Source organism: Pongo abelii, chromosome 6 (assembly GCF_028885655.2).
Source record: "Pongo abelii isolate AG06213 chromosome 6, NHGRI_mPonAbe1-v2.0_pri, whole genome shotgun sequence".
Classification (NCBI taxonomy): Eukaryota; Metazoa; Chordata; class Mammalia; order Primates; family Hominidae; genus Pongo; species Pongo abelii.
In genome coordinates, this window is record NC_071991.2 from 56629270 (window position 1) to 56647387 (window position 18118).

The window sequence follows — 18118 nt, forward strand, 5'->3', positions numbered from 1 at the left end:
GACTTTTAAAAGACAAGGATATAGCCAGGCACGGTGGCCTCACACCTGTAATCCCAGCACTTTGGGAGGCTGAGGCAGGCGGATCACTTGAGGTCAGGAGTTCGAGACCAGCCTGGCCGACATGGTGAAACCCCATCGCTACTAAAAATACAAAAAAATTAGCCGGGCAAGGTGGCACATGCCTATAATCCCAGCTACTCGGGAGGTTGAGGCAAGAGTATTGCTTGAACCTGGGAGGCGGAGGTTGCGGTGAGCAGAGATTGTGCCATTGCACTCCAGCCTGGGTGACAGAGTGAGAATCCATCTCAGAAAAAATAAAAAACAAAAAAACCAACAAAAAAAACCAGAGACCAGGATATAGTCAATGCAGTCAAGACATTTTCCTGTGTTTGTCAAGGTCAGGCATGGCTTGATGTTCTGCAAAGCTTCCACTGGACATTTTTTCAAGTAAATTATATTAAAATGCATATGCACACATCAAGAAAGACAGGAGGAAGCAGTCTGAAGTAGCGAGAAACACACTACTTTTCCAGCAGACAGCCCTATATACTCAATCTGCAACTTCCTAGCTTTGTGACTTTCAGCAAATTATTTAAACTCTTAAGCTTTAATTTCTTGTTGTGTAAAATGGGGGCAAAAACATCTATCTTCTAGGATTGCTATGATGAACAGGGGATAATATAAACAAAACTTCTAGAACGGCACCTGACAAATAGTAGGAGCCCAAGGAATGATGGCAAATTTTATTATTACTAGTTTATAATCTCAATTCTAATAATGTGATGTTGTATTTCCCCACTATATCTAAATGTGTATAAAACAGGCTTTTCATTTTTCTCTCTCTTGGAAATTGTGAGTTGGAAAGAAACTAGGAGTCATATTAACATAACTCAACTGAACGTAATCCTATAGGATAAATTAATATCCTTTCCTAACACATTCTCCTGGCACACAAACTCTCTGTGCACTTAAAAACAGCCCTTCTGTATCTGGTCAGAGACACCGTATTGTGCAGAAGTACCATGGAAGTGGTCTGAAGAATGCCAAGTAAGATTGGCATATACATGACTTCTCTGTAGAAGGTTTTAAAAAAAAAAGTCCAGTCATTTAGTAAGAGCTATTTGCTGTTTTAAAATCTATTAAATACAGGGATTGAAGCAGTAGAAGGGTTATAAATAAACAATAAATCATGCAATTATTACTGTTTGAATTTTGGCAAGATAATAAAAAGAGCAGGGGTATAATCAGGAAATAATAGAAAAGATCTGTAAGGCACCCCTGCAATTAGTGATAAACAGAGCTTGGCTCAGAGTCGGAGCTCCAATGTGGCTCTCATTAAAGAGCCTTAGGACCTGTTCTTGGGGCAGACCTCCGTGAGCTTGGGGAGAAGTGAGGTAACCAAAATGTCAGTGCACACCCTCTTCCAAACTTCAGATAATCTTTTCCTACAGTATTATAACCACCTGGGCTGAAATGACTACCTTATGCCAAGTGAAGACCAATCCACGGCCTTCCGAAACTCTAATTGAGATGTTTCCTGTTCTCAGCTTTTTTACTCTTTCCTTTGTAATACCATAAACACACACACACACACACACACTTATACATACGTGCACAGGCATACTTGCATGCACACACACACACATGCACTGTGCAATGGGTGCCCTGGCTCATTTTTGCCTCCCCCTTTTCTTTTGCCTTCTTTTATTAATGGTACCTCTTAAGGAGAGACTGCCCCCACACAAGTGATACCACTTAAACAGATAAATAGTCTACACTGGAGAGACCCAGAGCACAGGAGAAAAAAACCCTGTCTTATTAGACTGGAAACAGACACACTATATTAATGCAAAAAAATCAGCATATGGTTCTAATAGGCTTTCTTAAAATGATTTATCAGCTGTGATTAAGCCCTCAACCAGCCTGTCTATCTTCATAAATAAAGCAAAAGTGCACCTTGCTCTAAAATGTATCTGCAGTATCTTATTACCCAACCCTGTACACTGCACTCCATTTACAACACAGCTCTGGGGAGCCAAGAATTTGTGTGCAATCACCAAGTGTGTGCTCTGAAGAGACTGCCAAGATTTAGAACTCTTATCTCAGAGATAGTCTTTCTAAAAACCCATTACAATGAAGGCTTATCCCCTCTCTCTGTGCCACAGAGCTCGGCATTGCTGAAATATGAACAGGTAATTAAAAGGATATGCCTGATTTTACAGTCAGCCCAGTGACACAGAATCACCAAACAGCTGTTGGGAAGGGGATTTGGCCCTAGGAGCAAGTTACCTCTGCCAGGGAGTTGCAGGAAGTGGGGATCACTTCAAAAATCAGACTCGGTCTCTTCTTTTCCATGGATAGGAAAGGAGAATGCAAATATGAGTAATCCTTGTTTGGACCTCATGCCCCGACTGGCTAATATGTCAAATGGTCTCAGTGACAAATGTGAAAGGGAAGAGGCCTCCCAAAAGCCTGAGGCAGGAGGATGAGGAGGCAACTATGAAGGAGGAAGTTGGCATAAGTGTGTGAGCATAGCAAGTTATAAACTGATGTTTAAAAACTGACCTGAGTCAGCTAGTTCATACTGAAGGAACACAGCTCTATTGAAGTAGTACCTACTTAACCTTTGATGAAAAGCCAGTAATCCAGGCGGATGAGCTGAACCCATACCACAATGCAACTAAACAAAGTATTTTAGTGGATCAGTTCCTTTCAAGCCATTCCTAGCACATACTAAAGCACCATTCCTATTTTCCCTTCTAACACCACTCATATGCAAAAATCAGAGACACACATGTCCTTCTTTATGAGTTCTTGTCCATTTTCAGTTTGGTTTAATGCACATATGTGAGCTCTCAATGCTTTTTATAACAACAAACCACTGTTACATGATTTAGTTATGTTTGTTTGTCATCCTGAGATTTTGTCAAAAAGCAGTCAAATTTAAGGAGAGCAAAATGTAAAATAGAAAAGAAAATAATGCTGGGAATATTCCATCAGTGTTATTAACTGTTTTTCCTGCGAAATACACCAGTACATTGTATAAGTGCAGCACTGAGCAGTTGTGGTCTACGACTATTGCATTCAATTAGAAGGACTACTTTAATGAGGTCAAAGCAGTGCCTCTCTCCCACCATCACAGACTGCACCCCTGGTCCTGGCCAGCTGTCTTACAATATGTGCCTCTGGTTGCAAGGAAGTCTGTGGGAGGGCATGTGTGTTTGGATCTGTGCAAATCCATTACCACCAAGGGTAAATCAACTCTAAGTTCACCTCCAGCTTATGGGTAAATCAGTGATGCCATCTTCAAAATCAAAGGGCAGCAGGTAGTTATACTTTGATAGCAATTATCTGTTAAAGCTGGTGTTGAATTGAACATTATAAGCAATTTAGGTATAATCAGAATGTCTGCCAGAACTTCCTAGAAATTGGCATGAAATTGTTCCCAAAGTCTGAATTCCCAACTTTGCCTAAAACATATACACATGTATGTGTGCATTGTTGTAATACAAATAAAGAAAAAAATCTAGCAGAGATCTGGATCAAGGAATTATTTCCTTACTGCTGACATGCAGGAAAAAGACGCCTCTTCCAGGCAGTAATGTCACAACGGTGTTATTGTCTCTGTGAACGTGGAGTTTGGATTCCTGTTTCCTGCTCACTTTTTGGACACTTCTTGTAGTCAACATCAGAAGGAGTGTTCAAAGTGAGATGCTCTAGTGATGTACGAATCTAACGACCCCTACCTAGGAACCAGTTTTAATGTCAGTCCTTCAGATCTTGATGTATTCTAACTTTCTATGTTTAGAACTTCAAAGTTGTCAAAAGGCCCATTTTACCAGTGAGAAAATAAAGTCATGTGTGACTTTTAGAGAGCGATGGAATGGAGCTGACTTCTTGCCCTCGTCCTGAGTTCAGACCACACTCCACGTCACATCCTCACAATCCACGTGGGGGGGAGTGTGGATTGCACAGGAAGTGTTTGGAGGCCACTTTCAGGTGGCCTGGCAGCACGGGGAAGAGCTCTTGGGCACGACACGCTAAGAAAGGGGTTGCCAGAATTCTGGGCCATCTTGTTTCCCTCTAGCCATTTGGGGACCAACCAAGTGGGGCTACAAGGGTGGGACTCACATGCCCACCACATTCTAGAGCACTGAGAAGCCCAGACTTCCTTATCCAAAGGCTTGTTGCTCTGGTTAGAGAGCAATGGACAGGAATGCCTGGGCCAACCATGCCAACAAATTCAGCAACAACCTTATGTTCATAAATCCTCTGGGAAAGTTCCTAAGCTCTGTGCATAACAAATCATGCCGGGAGAAGGCAGGAAGGGGATGACTTCTTTGAGAGAGGCTGTGATTCAAAATGCCCAGTGCTGCATCAACCTGTAGTCAATCAGCCTGACATTCACACAAAACATGACTGCTTTTCTTCTTTGGGGAAGTGACTGCTTGCAGAGCCTGAATAAGCCCCCACCCAAACATAAAGCCCCAGAAAAAGGCTGTGCCCAGCACCAACTCAGGCAGGATTCGGTCAGCACTATGATTAACTTTCGAAGTTTTCTTAGAACAGATGGTGTATTCTGCACATACCTCAGATCTCAAGGACTCCGCTGGCTGCAGCCACACTAAATCCAAAATATGAAGTCCTCATTTCACAGAGAGGACTGGGAAGCAAGCTGCTCCCCTACCCTCAGCGCCGGACAATGAAGGGAAAGCTTGCAGGTGGGACAGCCTCCTTCTAGCTTCAAAACTCTCGAATAATTAGCTTGAATGTTGTCTTACAAAATGTCATCATACACACTGGTCTCGTCCTGCCAGCAGCAAGTGAGTTCTATTAGCAAATTTGTGCTTAGAGGAGACGCTGAAAGTAAAGTCCTTTTGGAATTCTACTTCACCCAAGAGCCAAACAAGAGGACTGGATTGGTCACACAGAACAGAGTCACAAGTTCTAACAAACTGAACAATAGCTTTGAATATCCCAGAAAGCAAAGCACAGAGGGAAACCTAACAACAGTCAAGTAGAGAAGCCTGCGACAGATATCCCACTGCACACAGGAGGAGCAAGTAAGGTGACACTGTGCATGGCCACCCAAAGAAAACAGCCTAGCCTCCTCACCAACCCAACTGGCTTGTAAGCCCCATCTGGCTCACCCAAACAGCTAGTTCCAAAAAGTACATGAACATAGGTACCAGTAATTCAGGGGGGAAAATCCACCATTTGATCAACTTTCCTAAGTCTTTGGACTTTGGTGGTACTTGGGTGAAGAACAAGGGAAATGACCCTGCATGGTTCTGATGCTAAAATCAGTCATTGTACCACAGGTTTGAGTTGACAGCCAACGTGCTGGAAACGCAGATGGGAGGAATGCTCGGAATCCCAGTTCCTGGCCTCAGACTTTTCAGTATGGAAATAACTTAACAACACACAAATGCTGGAGCAGAGTTCTCAGAGTAAATCACTCCCATACCTGCTCCTAGCCGTACTTAATGTTCACCTGGATTTATGAGATGATGGCGGCAGAGACAGTTTCTTGCAACTATTATATTATTTTCCTTTCCTCTTTTTACAATGTCAGTTTTTTTCACGTCTCTGTGAGGGGCCCAGGTAAGTAACTTAGCTACAGATGCTGAGTCTATCATTTGGTCCAGTTTTCCAAATGTGAATACTGTTTTCTGCCTAGAACAGAAGCTTCATCTTTTAGTCATTTACTTTTAATCTGGCCCAGAAAACAGATCTGTTTTCCTGCATGCCTTCGGGAGTATTAATGCAGGGCCTCGCGGAGGACAGTGTGAGCTTCCTCTGCAGATGCAAGGGCCTCCTGAGCCCAGGTACACACCCCACTCTGTGTGCCTGTCTGGCATGTCAGAAATCCTGAATTACTCACAGCTGGAAACAGATTCATTCGGAGGAGAGTGTCCATTCGATGTTGTGATTCCATTCGGGTTAATACCTTGAAATCGCAGCCTGGCTTGCCTGCCTTGGGACAGGTAAGAAGTGATTTAAACAAGCTGAGTACCCGACCCAAATTGGAATTTAAAACAATCACCCTGATGAGAAAGTTCCCTCTTGGGAAAAGCTACCTTTTTCCCAGACCTTAAGGTGGAGCTTCCTAATTGTTTTAGTGAGGATCATCCCAACCACCAGAATCCACTTGGACTGATTTTCAGCTACACTAAGGCTGCCTGATGGGAGGGCAGGGCAGGCCAAACAAGTGGCCCTTACAGGCTGCAGCTGAGCTGAGGGCGGTGCCTGCAGAGCTTCAGGGCTGCACTGTGGTTTTGGCTGTTTTGGGTTTCTTTTTTCTGTCATTTTTTTTTATTGCCCCCACTTCAGTCCCAATGTTGTAGCACCAGGATCAACTGACCACATGTTGCTGTAGTAAAATACCGCATGAGGCTGTGTTTATAAAATTTCCAACCTATCCCCTTTTTATACCCATGATGTCCCACACCTATCTAATTTTTAACAATGATAATATTTGGAGGAACTTTTCCTTTAACCACAAAGAAAAGGCAAACAGCTTCAAGAACAATTGTTTTCTTTTCTTTTTTTTAAAAAAAAAACAAGGTGTCGCTCTGTCACTCAGTCGAGTACAGTGGTGTGATCACAGTTCTCTGCAGCCTTGAACACCTGCGCTCAAGCAACCCTCCTGCCTCAGCCTCCCAAGCAGCTGGGACTACAGGTGTGGGCCACCAACCCTGGATAATTTTTTTATTTTCATTTTTAATACAGAAGAGGTCTCATTATGTTGCCAAGGCTAGTCTTAAACTCCTGAGCTCAAGTGATCCTCTCACCCCTAGGCCTCCCAAAGAGCTCGGATTTCAGGTGTAAGTCACCACACCTGGTCACATTTTTTTTTTTTTTTTACTTTAAACATTTCTGTTAGTTTTATTTTTTTTTTAAATGCATTCAATTTTACAATAATACTTATTGCTAGGTATCTCTTTAAAGTTATGTTAAAGGTCATATAACCTTCTTAGAATTTGCTGCAATAACCCAGTAGGAAGTAAGAATGGTCTAGGCTTGAGGTAATAGAAACGGAAAATAAAGGGAAGATCTGAGGACTGTGTCTAAAGAAATTTGATTGGACCTAGGGAGTGGAACGACAGAGGGTAGGGCGGGAGCTGAGTCCCAGAGTGGGAGGGTGAAACATGCCTCTAACAGAACCAGGGGAGTTGGGCATGGTGGTGAGTTTGAATGGGAAAGCCCTGGGTATGGTTTCCGGCATGTTGAGTGAGGAATAGCAGTGGTATGTTCAATGGGAACATCAGTAACAGCTAGAGGCTAGAGACCAATATTTATGCCAACGCAAGGGCTAGACGTACAATAAAGGAATTGTCTGGGTGGACTTGACTCTTAAGCTATGAGAATGTATGGGTTTTTTGAAGAGGTGTAAACAAAAACCACCTAAGAGTGGATACATCCAAAAGACAGGGAGGCAGAGCTGGACACCCAGAGAGGTCAGAGAAAGGCCAGGACGTTCCACATAAACCACTGGCTCCCTTTTTGTCTCTCTTGACAGTTTATTTCTCTGCATTTCCAATGGAGAAAACTATTACTAGTATAACCACTTATAATTATTCCCAGTTAACTGAAGAGGCCCAAATCAAATTATCATTAATAGCATGTTTAATGGACATTAATTCATGTCCATATGTGGACATGAATATGCTTTATGAATATGTAAGTCCTTTGATTATTACCATCCCCAGTCACAACTGAACAGGAAATGCTGGTGCAAGAAAACACTATTTTACTCTGCAGTATTTCCAGCATAAATAGTCTTTCCCAAAATTAACGTCCAGCTTCCTTAGCAATCATCATGATGGAAATAAAATAGGGTCCAAGCATTCTCCAGTCCCTCCTACTCTGTAGATTCAAGGGGGACATTAGTACCTCTGATAACACCCGCCACAGGCATGACATGAATGCGCAACTTTTCTAATTCAGACTCCAGCCTCTGAAAACCTTGGGCCAGTTCTCAAGAAGACATCAGACAGAGACTTCTATCTTGCCAGAACAAATGTCCTGTCATAGCAAATATAAATAAAACCTGTGATAGGCCAGGCGCGGTGGCTCACGCCTGTAATCCCAGCACTTTGGGAGGCCGAGGCGGGCGGATCACGAGGTCCGGAGATTGAGACCATCCTGACTAACACAGTGAAATCCTGTCTCTACTAAAAATATAAAAAATTAGCCAGGCGTGGTGGCGGGCGCCTGTCGTCACAGCTACTCGGGAGGCTGAGGCAGGAGAACGGCGTGAACCCGGGAGGCGGAGCTTGCAGTGAGCCGAGATCGCGCCACTGCACTCCAGCCTGGGCCACAGAGTAAGACTCTGTCTCCAAAAAATAAAAAATAAATAAAACAAATAAAACCTGTGATAAATAATTTAAATAATTAATACTGAACTCAGAGAACAATGAAAGCTGCCACAGGCTAGGAGACATTCGTCTGAAATTACTGTCACAACCACCTCCCCTCTTCGCTTTGCCTGATAACACTGGTTGAAGACAGAGCCACCAGCTGCCAAATAATCAAGCACTCAAAATCAAGTCCCCAGTCGCAAGAGATAAAATACTTTTTTTCTTTACTGTGAAAATTAGCTTGTAAGGATTCATCAGTTAAGATCCAAATAACCCGAATATGCAAACTTGCCAAGAGAGATGATGAACAAATATCTGTCACCATCTTAGCCAGTATTCCTCTAAGCTGTCAGCTTCCTGAGCTGTTCTCATCATCTACATCGAACACTTAATATTAAGTGTTCACTCTTTGCAAGACAATAGACTATGCATATTGCTGCTTTCAGGATACCCTGTCTTTTCACCAAAAAACCCAAAAACAAACCAAAAATGAACTCCTATGAATTGAAAAGAACTCCACTCCATTTTAAAGTTGAAGCAGAACCTGAGATCACATTCATTCACATATGTGGAAGTAAATACCAACTCTTAATAATCCCTGCTAAGATTGTACTCATTATTCCTAAATCCTAGTGACCTAAAACACATGAAATAGCTTCCAGTTTATCTACTGGTTTAGTCATTCCCCTGAGTGGGATGCAAAGATCAAGCCAAATTCCCTTCCAGCGTCAAATTCCACCTAAGATGAGGGCATAATTTTAACCTGCAAGGAGAAAGTTGAATGTGATTTACATTTGTAGTGCACTGAAATAGGAGGACAAAAAGAATCCTTATAATATAAGCCTTAGGGTTTTCAGTCATTGGGGTGGTGGAAGAAAGAGGTTGTCATCTCCAATATCATTGTCAAAGAGTGTTTCCTTTCAGTCATGCTGATAAAAAAAAAAATGAAAAGATCAAAAGCAGCCTCATCTACTAGGATTAAGCAAACACGGGGACATTTTCAAAACCTGGATAAAACCAAGTTTAGGTTTCAGAATATTCTTTTTCTCCAGACTTCTGAGGGGAGGGAAGCATTGTTTTACACAAATATCAGAGAAGTAACATGTTAGCATAACCGGAAATGTGCAGCTGTTGCAAGTTTGCTCAACTTGGCATCTTTTATTTTCCATCCAGCACCACTCATACCTTACCCACGGAGCAGCGATGCTGGCTAGCGGCTGATGGGCACAAGATAGTGTAAGAAGGCAAAGTGTCTCTCTCTCTGCACCTTCTTGCTCCAAGTAATGGGTGGCATCGGGTAACATGATTTCCAGGTACAGAATTTAATCAGATTAAACAGCCTGCTTTGCGGAGCTGAGGCTGACACCACCATGCCCTGTTCTGTGACTCCTGTTGAGCTGGGATCCAAGATCTTAAGATTGTAGCTTGTCCCTTGTTCCATGTGTTAAACAGTCAATACTCTCTGGGGATGGACTTCACTTTTAATCATTTTGGTAGGAATTCTAGAGCATGGAAATGTCCTAATTTCCTATTGCTGCATCAGCATAATGAGTCTGATTTAGGTCCTATGGGAGAATAACAACACTTAGCACTTATACACCACACTTTTCATCTTCAGGGTCTTTAACCACGTTAGGCTGTAATGTTATGTTTCTCTTAGTAAGACAAAGGAGTTCATTTCTAGTCCCTTCAATTACCCTTCCTTCCTTACACACATACACATACACACACACACACACAGACACACACACAAACTGTTATTATATGATAAATCTATTTCCCATCTCCTAGATGTGTATTATGCAATTTCTTTTTTTTTAAGTCATTAAACATAAAAGGAAAATTCACACACCTCCTTTTTTCTTTTTCTGTTTTTAAAAATATTTTTGTTTTTCTTTCCTCTAACATGGAACACAAAATCAACATGCTGGTTGTCCATTCAACATGTCTGCTAGGGCTGGGCTTCCCTACTTGATTTCATTCTTCATACCTCATGGTCTCCTGTGTCGTCTCTGGCCACTGAGGGGAGTGCAATCCTCTGTGTCGGAGAATTCTGGAAGATTCTGCCCAGCTCAGGCTCAGACCTCTCCACTTCATCTCTATTCACTTCTGGCTCAGGTGACTCCACCCAATCTCAAGTACATAAACACTGTTTCTACATTAGTGACTCCAAAATCTGCATCTCCAGGCTGGTCTTCTCCCTTGAATTCCAGAGCTATATATCCATCTGCTGGTCCAGCATCTCCACTTAGCAAATCTAAAAAGAAACCCCCAATTTTCCCCTTAAACCCACTCCTCCCACAGGCAATCCCATCCTTCCAGTTGCTCAGGCCAAATACCTGGGTTCATCTTTGGTTTTGCTGCTTCTATTACTTCCCAGTCTAATCCATCAGCAAATCCTGTTGGCTCTTTCTTCAAAATGTATCCAGAATCTATCCACTGCCTCCATCTCCACCTTGAGCCAATCTGCTATCATCTCTAATCTAAATTCTTTCAATACCGTCTCAACCGGTTTCTCTCTCAGCCACTGCCCTTCAATAGTTTGCTTTCAACTCAGCAGCCAATGTGATCTTTCTAAGATGTAAGTCAAATCCTCTCACTTTTCTGCTCAAAACTGTCCTGGCTGGGCACAGTGGCTCACGCCGGTAATCCCAGCACTTTGGGAGGCTGAGGCGGGCAGATCACTTGAGTCCAGGAGTTTGAGACCAGCCTGGGCAACATGGTGAAACCCCATCATTACAAAAAATATGAAAAATGAGCCGGGCATGGTGGTGGATATCTGTAGTCCCAGCTACTTGGGAGGCTGAGGTGGGACGATCAACTGAGCCCAAGAGGTCGAGGCTGCAGTGAGCTGAGATTGTACCACCACACTCCAGCCTGGGCAACAGAGTAAGAACCTGTCTCAAAAAAAAAAACCCAAAAAATTGTCCTATAGTTTCCCATCTCACTCAGTTAAAGCCAAAGCCCCTTTACAAGGCCTCCCAGGATTTGTCCTCCCAGACCCAGCTCTCTAGACTTCTTACACCTCCCTTGGGTCTCTTTGTAATTCCTCCAACACACAGAGCACCCTCCAGCCTCAGGCCTTTGCACTTATGTGCGTTCAGCTTGAAACATTCTTCTCCCCAGTACGTACCTGGTTCAGGCCTCCTCCCACTTTGGGTCTCTGCTTGCACATCTAACCAGCGATGCCTGCCTGACCACCCCCAGCATGCCCTGTGCCCCTTCCCTGCTACACCTTTCTCCATCACACTTATCACCATCTGACATCTTATAGATTTTTTTTTCACATATTTATTGTTTCTCTTGCCCCCTAGAGGTAAACTACATGAAGGCAGGTATTTTTGTTTGTTTTTTATCATCTTTATTCAGTGGCATACTCAACAATGCCTTGGACAGTGCCTGCCATGTGGTGGGCACTTGAAAATGTTTCTTGAATGAAACTCCCCATGGGGAGTTTCTTATATGTTTCAGGATATGAACTAGTCTGAGTTCTAAGCCATTGGCAAGTTGAGATTTGTGATACCTGATAGTGAATTACAACATGCTTTTCTAAGGGGAAACAATTCTTTTATTAAAGATTTATGAGGTTATAAGCTTCTATTAATATGGAAATTGAGGCTATTGTGGAACGTGTTATCTGCTATATATAGTATTAATACAGATAATGAGGGCTTTCTCCAGTGGACATAACCTGCTTACAGCCTGCGTTGATTCTATATACACATTGGGATGCTTCTGGAAAAGGATGCTGGGATTAGAGACAGAGTCTGTACCACAGACTTTTCCCCAATGGACAGCCACATGGGTCAAGTAAGGATCAATTCTCTATTTGCTCTTTAACAGAATTTTCTAGACCAACTGCAGCTAGAAGTTTTAAACGTGGTGTGCAGAACAAGTCCAATCTTTCCTATATTTTTTGTGTAAGACACATAGAAAGTTCAAGCAATAACTTTCTTTAGCCAAATTCTCTGGATAAATTAATCCATCTTCCACTTTACTAAAACCTAATGAGGGAACCAATGCAAGTCTAAAGACTCAAAGGAAAAGAAATCGGAAGACAACTAGAGATGTAGAATTAAAAAGAAATAATTGTCTGAATGTAGACCAAAAGGAAAAAGAAAAGAATACTAAAAAATGATAAGACAGGCACTGAATAAGAACCTGCGTTTCCGCATTTTAAGCAGGGAAAGAAGAGCTGGGGTGGCAGGATGCCAAGGATGTTGACAGCTGGAAAAACCCAGTCAAAGGGGTAGGTAAAAGAATATTGTCAGGTGGGGGAGCATTATTCCTACTCCTCATTTCCCTGCCCTGTGACTTCCAAAGAAATGCCAGAGCCAAAGCCACCAACACAGCCCTCTTTGCTGCCAGAGGAGTCATTGTGGTTTAGCCCTCAAGAGAATGCCCTCTCGTGTAACCATGGCCACCTGAGGCTGGATTTGGCCCCTCTGGTTTGAATGAGGCAAAGGAAGAAGAAGCCTCAACAGCCTGAATATTGTCCAGCTTCCCATGCGTGCAAGTGAGGCTGAGGCATGAGACAGTGGTGTCCTGAGACGCTGGCCCTAGACCATGGGGAGGCTGGCTGTTCCCCACCCACACACCTATCATGAAAGCATCACACGGCTATGAGTAACACTTAAAAGAGGGAAAATAACATGTTTCTACAGCTGCAATAGTTCCTTTTCTTACTTTGGTTGCTTAATAATTTTAATTTTTAAATTTTAATTATTTATACTCTTTTTCAACCCACAAGAAATTTAAAGCAACTCACAAAACATGTAGAGCATGACAATGTTTTTTAAATTAAAAGTCAGAACCAGAGAAAATATAAACTAGAAATGAAAGTCTGGTCTAGGGAGGAAGTAAAATATGCTCGTCATAATGTTCGAAAAGGTTTTCAAAGTTTAGCAGTAAACTTGGCTTTGTGTTAACCTAGCAGTCAAAGCAAAAAGAGGAACAGAACCAGTTACATGATTCTCATGTCCATGAGGAGAAAAATATTTCAGTTCCTCAGGGGAAGCAAACCATTTCCTGGAATTCAGATCTGCAAGAATTTCCTCACACAGGGCTTCATATAAGAAATCATGAATAATGCAATGGAGAATATCTAAAACCACACCCCGACCATGGGCTTCATGAAACTGTTCTTGGAAAAATGTCTTTAGTAAAATAAAGGGCACACACTTGAGGTAAAACCATTCTATCAGAAATGAAGACAATATGGATGAAATACACATCTTTCTTATAGTTCAGTTTAAGAAGCGAGCTTTGACTATCTTGAGGAATGAATGAACTTAATTCCTTAGTCTTCTACAAACACATGTCTATCAAAAAAAACAAATTTATTACTTAACCAAAGGAAGTTGACTAGATGATGAGAATTTCTTCCTCTCTCGCATGCTATTTTCATGGTTTAAGTATATATATATATACATTTCTATTGCAACAAAATATAGAATGCATGTCTTTTATTTTTATTAAGTTAATTTTTAAAGTGCTCAGAACTTTATTATTTGGCTGGCAAATAATAGTTGCTATGTAAGTGCTTGTTTAAAAAAGAAAAAAGGCACTTCATATCCTTTGAGAGGGGAGTGGAGGAGAGAGTCAAGCATACATGATAAATTAATTATAAATAAATAAAACAAGTTGACTGAGATTTCATACCCCTCTTGTAAGCATCACTTATTTTCATGGTTTTTCCTGAAGCTGTACAGGCTAAATACAAGCCCTTGACTATTATGACATGAGAATGTGACAGGAAAAATCTGGTGGAGGGGGGATTATTATAATTTCACATAGACAAGGACTAAAAGGCTTTGAAACACTTAAAGAAATATCAGAACCTTTTAAAATTTCTTTTCCAGATGGAACAGCTGGACTTCAGAATTCATTACTACCTAACTGGTCTTTCCTTTCAATCACCTTTCACATTTTGAATTTCTGTTCACAGACTGTATCTAATTTGTTTCTTAATACAATGTGGGCATTCAATAATGCTGTATAATAACAATGAACAAAATACCAAAAAGCATCCTCATCACATTGACTTGTGACCACCATCTCCTTTCATTATTCTTGTAAAGTGATTTTAAATTTCAGCACGTTCCCATAAAAACCGAATATATTCTTAAGGGTTTCATAAAGTGATTTTCCTACATTTTTAAGAACAAACGATTCGCAGTTGTACTTAACCTATTTGTCTCAGCAACAACAGATGTTCAATACTAGGACAAGGTAATATGACCAGGAAATAATTATGAATTTGGTGCAGAATGACTGGAAAGATTATCGAAAACAGACAGTTACAACATGGGCCAAAGTCTGATGAAATCCCCTCTTCTACCATGAAGGTTACTCGCCTGTTCTCTCACCCATTGGCTCTATTCTTCTGCACTCACTGCTCATGTAAGGTTTGCTATTAAATACTTAGCAAAGTAAAACAACTGATTGAGAATAGAAAAAATCTGTAAGTTTGACTTTGGTTCAAGATTCTAAATTTTTAATTTATCTAGCTTTGAATTCTGCCATAATCAAGGAATAATCATCTTAAAAAAAATTAGACAAATATTTACAAATGGCTAAAATACTTCAAGGCCACATCAACACAATCTGCAGTGCAGTGCCACCTAGTTTCCTCGTGGAAGTTTCTAGCAGGACACCTCTCAAGGCGGCCATCCAAGCAAACCTACCCGCTTGCTGCTCTCCTCCTCTTGAGCCTTCCTGAACTCATGCTCCAGGGAGCAGTCCAGCTCGCTGAAGAGGCCCACCTCCTCACAGTTCTTCAGAAATCTCGTTGGGGTCGGAGTTTGATCTGAAAACAGAGTTGGAGAGCTCATAAATGGGTCTTTTTTCTCAAAAACCAGTAGCAAGCATGAGCTAGATTCACTAATCCCCTCCCCTTGCCTTAATTAAAATGTCCACTAGCCATCCACAGTCTCTTGGCCCTTTAAATAACATAATGATATGCAAGAATATAAAACCGTAAATTCCGAAGCAGGAATACAGTAGACAGAAGGCTGTAGTCTGCGAGGGCTTTTGCTGAACTCCCTCCAGACAACTTCAGGAGATCTCACTCTCCACTTGTCTGAAGTCTGTACCATTTGAATACACATTGAAACATGTGGAATGACCCTTTTTCTTTCTATATTTATTTTAAACTTGAAAAAGAAAATGATTTTGCTAAAATAAGGCCAAAAAAAATCTGACCCAATGTTAAGCCTGACTTCAGGGGGCTGGAAAGAAAAACGATTTTGCAAATTCTTATAGTAAACAAAAAGAAACAAACAAGCATGTTAATTCCTTTTTCTTAATGGAGAAAGAAAACTTAACAATTCTATCTCTCTTTCTGAAAAATCATAGAAGGATGATAAAAGGTTCCAAGTCAAACACATTCAGCTTTCATCCTTTAAAAATGTCATTATTAATTTTATTTTCCTTTGCTATAGCCAAAAAAAGAATGTTCTGCAAATGCTCTTTAAAAGGAAAAGAATTTCTTTCATATTTTTGACTTTCTACAGAGCTTTCTACTTATAAAACTGAAGGAGCTGAAGCCACTGTTTGTAGCTTAATATATATGCAGCATTTGCAGTTTATAAAGTATTTTCATACAATTCTTGAGAATCTAGATCTCATAAGATTCTATTAAATAGAAGGTAAGTAGAGTAGAATTGCACTTCCATCGTCATTGAGTGCAATCATCTTCCTTGGTGAAGGTGTACTTGAGTTGAGACAAATAAAATTGTGTAAATGGTCTTTTCTCAGAAACGGGAGATATTAGAATCAGAAAGGACCACGGAAGAAAGCCTAGCCATGCTAAATTTTTGCAGATCAGAAAAACAGAGGCCCAGAGTAATTAACAGTCTTGCTCAAGGTCTTCCAGGTAAATGGTAGAGACACCAGGATTATAACCAAGGCCTCAATGCTATTTCCAATGTGTACATGTATTATTCCCACCTAACCCTGTAGTAGACTGGATTAGATTAATTATGGCATTTTCCCAGCTTGATCTAGACTGTCTCAAAATCTCTGCATAGTTCTCTAAGCCATTAACCAGTCAACTGAAGAGGTGCCCTCAAGTTGAAACAAATTTGCCATTCCCGCATTCTCTTTATAAATTCCTATATTATAAGAAACTAGAATTATATTTACTTTTCTAAATCATACAGAGAATAGTTAAGCCCAGTAAATCAGCAAATTGTCTGATTCAAAGAATATCTTAATACCCATGAAGCAGAAAATGGTGTAATATCCCCCATCGAATCAGCCCTTTAGAGGCCATGTCTCTTGATTCCCTCTGGGCGAGCAACTTTCAGCACCCAAATGGCTGACTTGGATTCCACGCAGCAAAATCCCCATCTGCATTTTTTCCCACTCTTGACCTGATCTCCAAGATACTGAGCTCCTTGCATTTCACAGAGAGCATACCACAGCTGTTCATAAATTTGGCATTACAGATAAGGGATGTGTGAAAGAGTGAGTTTTGTTGAAAATTGTTTTAATAGCAACTAATTTATTTATTAAGAAGCACACATATACACCTAGGTCCCTAATATATACATATAACTATTGTGTGTTTATAGAAGACAAAATTAATATTTATGCAGGATTTTGCAATTAACATTTTCACTCACATTGTCTAGAATCTAGATCTTGCATGATTCTATGAGGTAGCAAGAGTCGATACTATTTTATAAATGAAGGAACAAGCTTCCTTGCACAAGGTTACACAATTTGTAACCATCTTATCACTACTAAGTCCTCTCTTACCTTCAGACACTATCCCTTTTTGATCTAAATTCAGTGCTTTGCCCTCCCTGATCCAAAGAGCTCTGTTGTGTATGTAGAAAACAATTTCAACAACCCAGAAATCTAGATTTGAGAATACTGTAATATGGGGGAATTTACCTACATTCTCTGGACTTCATATTCCCCATCTTTCAAAAATATTTCTAAAGTTGTGTGATCCTATAAATCCTAACATCACCACCATAATGGGTTAGCTTTAAAAAGTCACTGTTCATAGTCCGAAGAAATATGTGACTATTTAAAGGACAGTCAAATGGGAACATAAGTAACAGCCGGAAGTTTGATACTAATAGGTCAGAGGCAAGGGCTGGCTATATAGATAAAGGAGTTTTCTGAATAGAAGGCGTATAGACAAGATCTGAGAGTGAAAATAAAAGGGTGTGTGTGCATGTGTGTGTGCGTGTGTGTGCATGTGTGTGTGTGTGTGCACGTGCATGAGCACATATTCTTCCATTTATTGGTTGCTTACATCATGCTAGGCATGATGCTAAGTGCTTTGCATACAGCATCTCATTAGTTCTTACACCAACCATATTACGTAAAAATTATTTTTCCTGTTTTACATACGAAGAAACTGAGACCTGCCCCAGGCCTGATAATGTGACTGATGGGGTAATTCCTAATTCATAAGGCCAAGTTTGTAGCACTCTGCTGGATCGATCCACAAGTAGTCTCAGCAAGGCAAGTATCCTGTACCTACCAATTTACAGAGGCAGTGATTCCATGAAAAGACACTCCTTTTTTTCAGCAAACCAACTCACCAAGGGAACCAGACACTGAAATATGACAAATGTTGCAAAGGAGGTTTTTTAAAACTCCTTTTGGTGCCAATCTTTCTTGTCAAAGAAATCCCCAAGGATATGCGAGACAGTGAGAGGAGTGGGTAAGAGTTCCTACTTGCACTTGCCCTGGTGCTTAGCTCTCCTGGGAACCTGGTGTGCTATTTGCAAACT

General features: G+C 41.0%; 1 protein-coding gene across 3 annotated transcripts in view; it reads right to left on the reverse strand.

The window, feature by feature from the left end:
* The window catches only part of CREB5 (cAMP responsive element binding protein 5), a 416932-nt gene that overhangs the window by 304594 nt on the left and 94220 nt on the right, over window positions 1–18118 (reverse strand). For all 3 annotated transcript variants that reach the window (XM_054559357.2, XM_054559355.2, XM_054559356.2), the window contains exon 4: window positions 15050–15171. In XM_054559357.2, the coding sequence (XP_054415332.1) occupies window positions 15050–15171 (122 nt within the window). The remainder of the gene's footprint in view (window positions 1–15049; window positions 15172–18118) is intronic.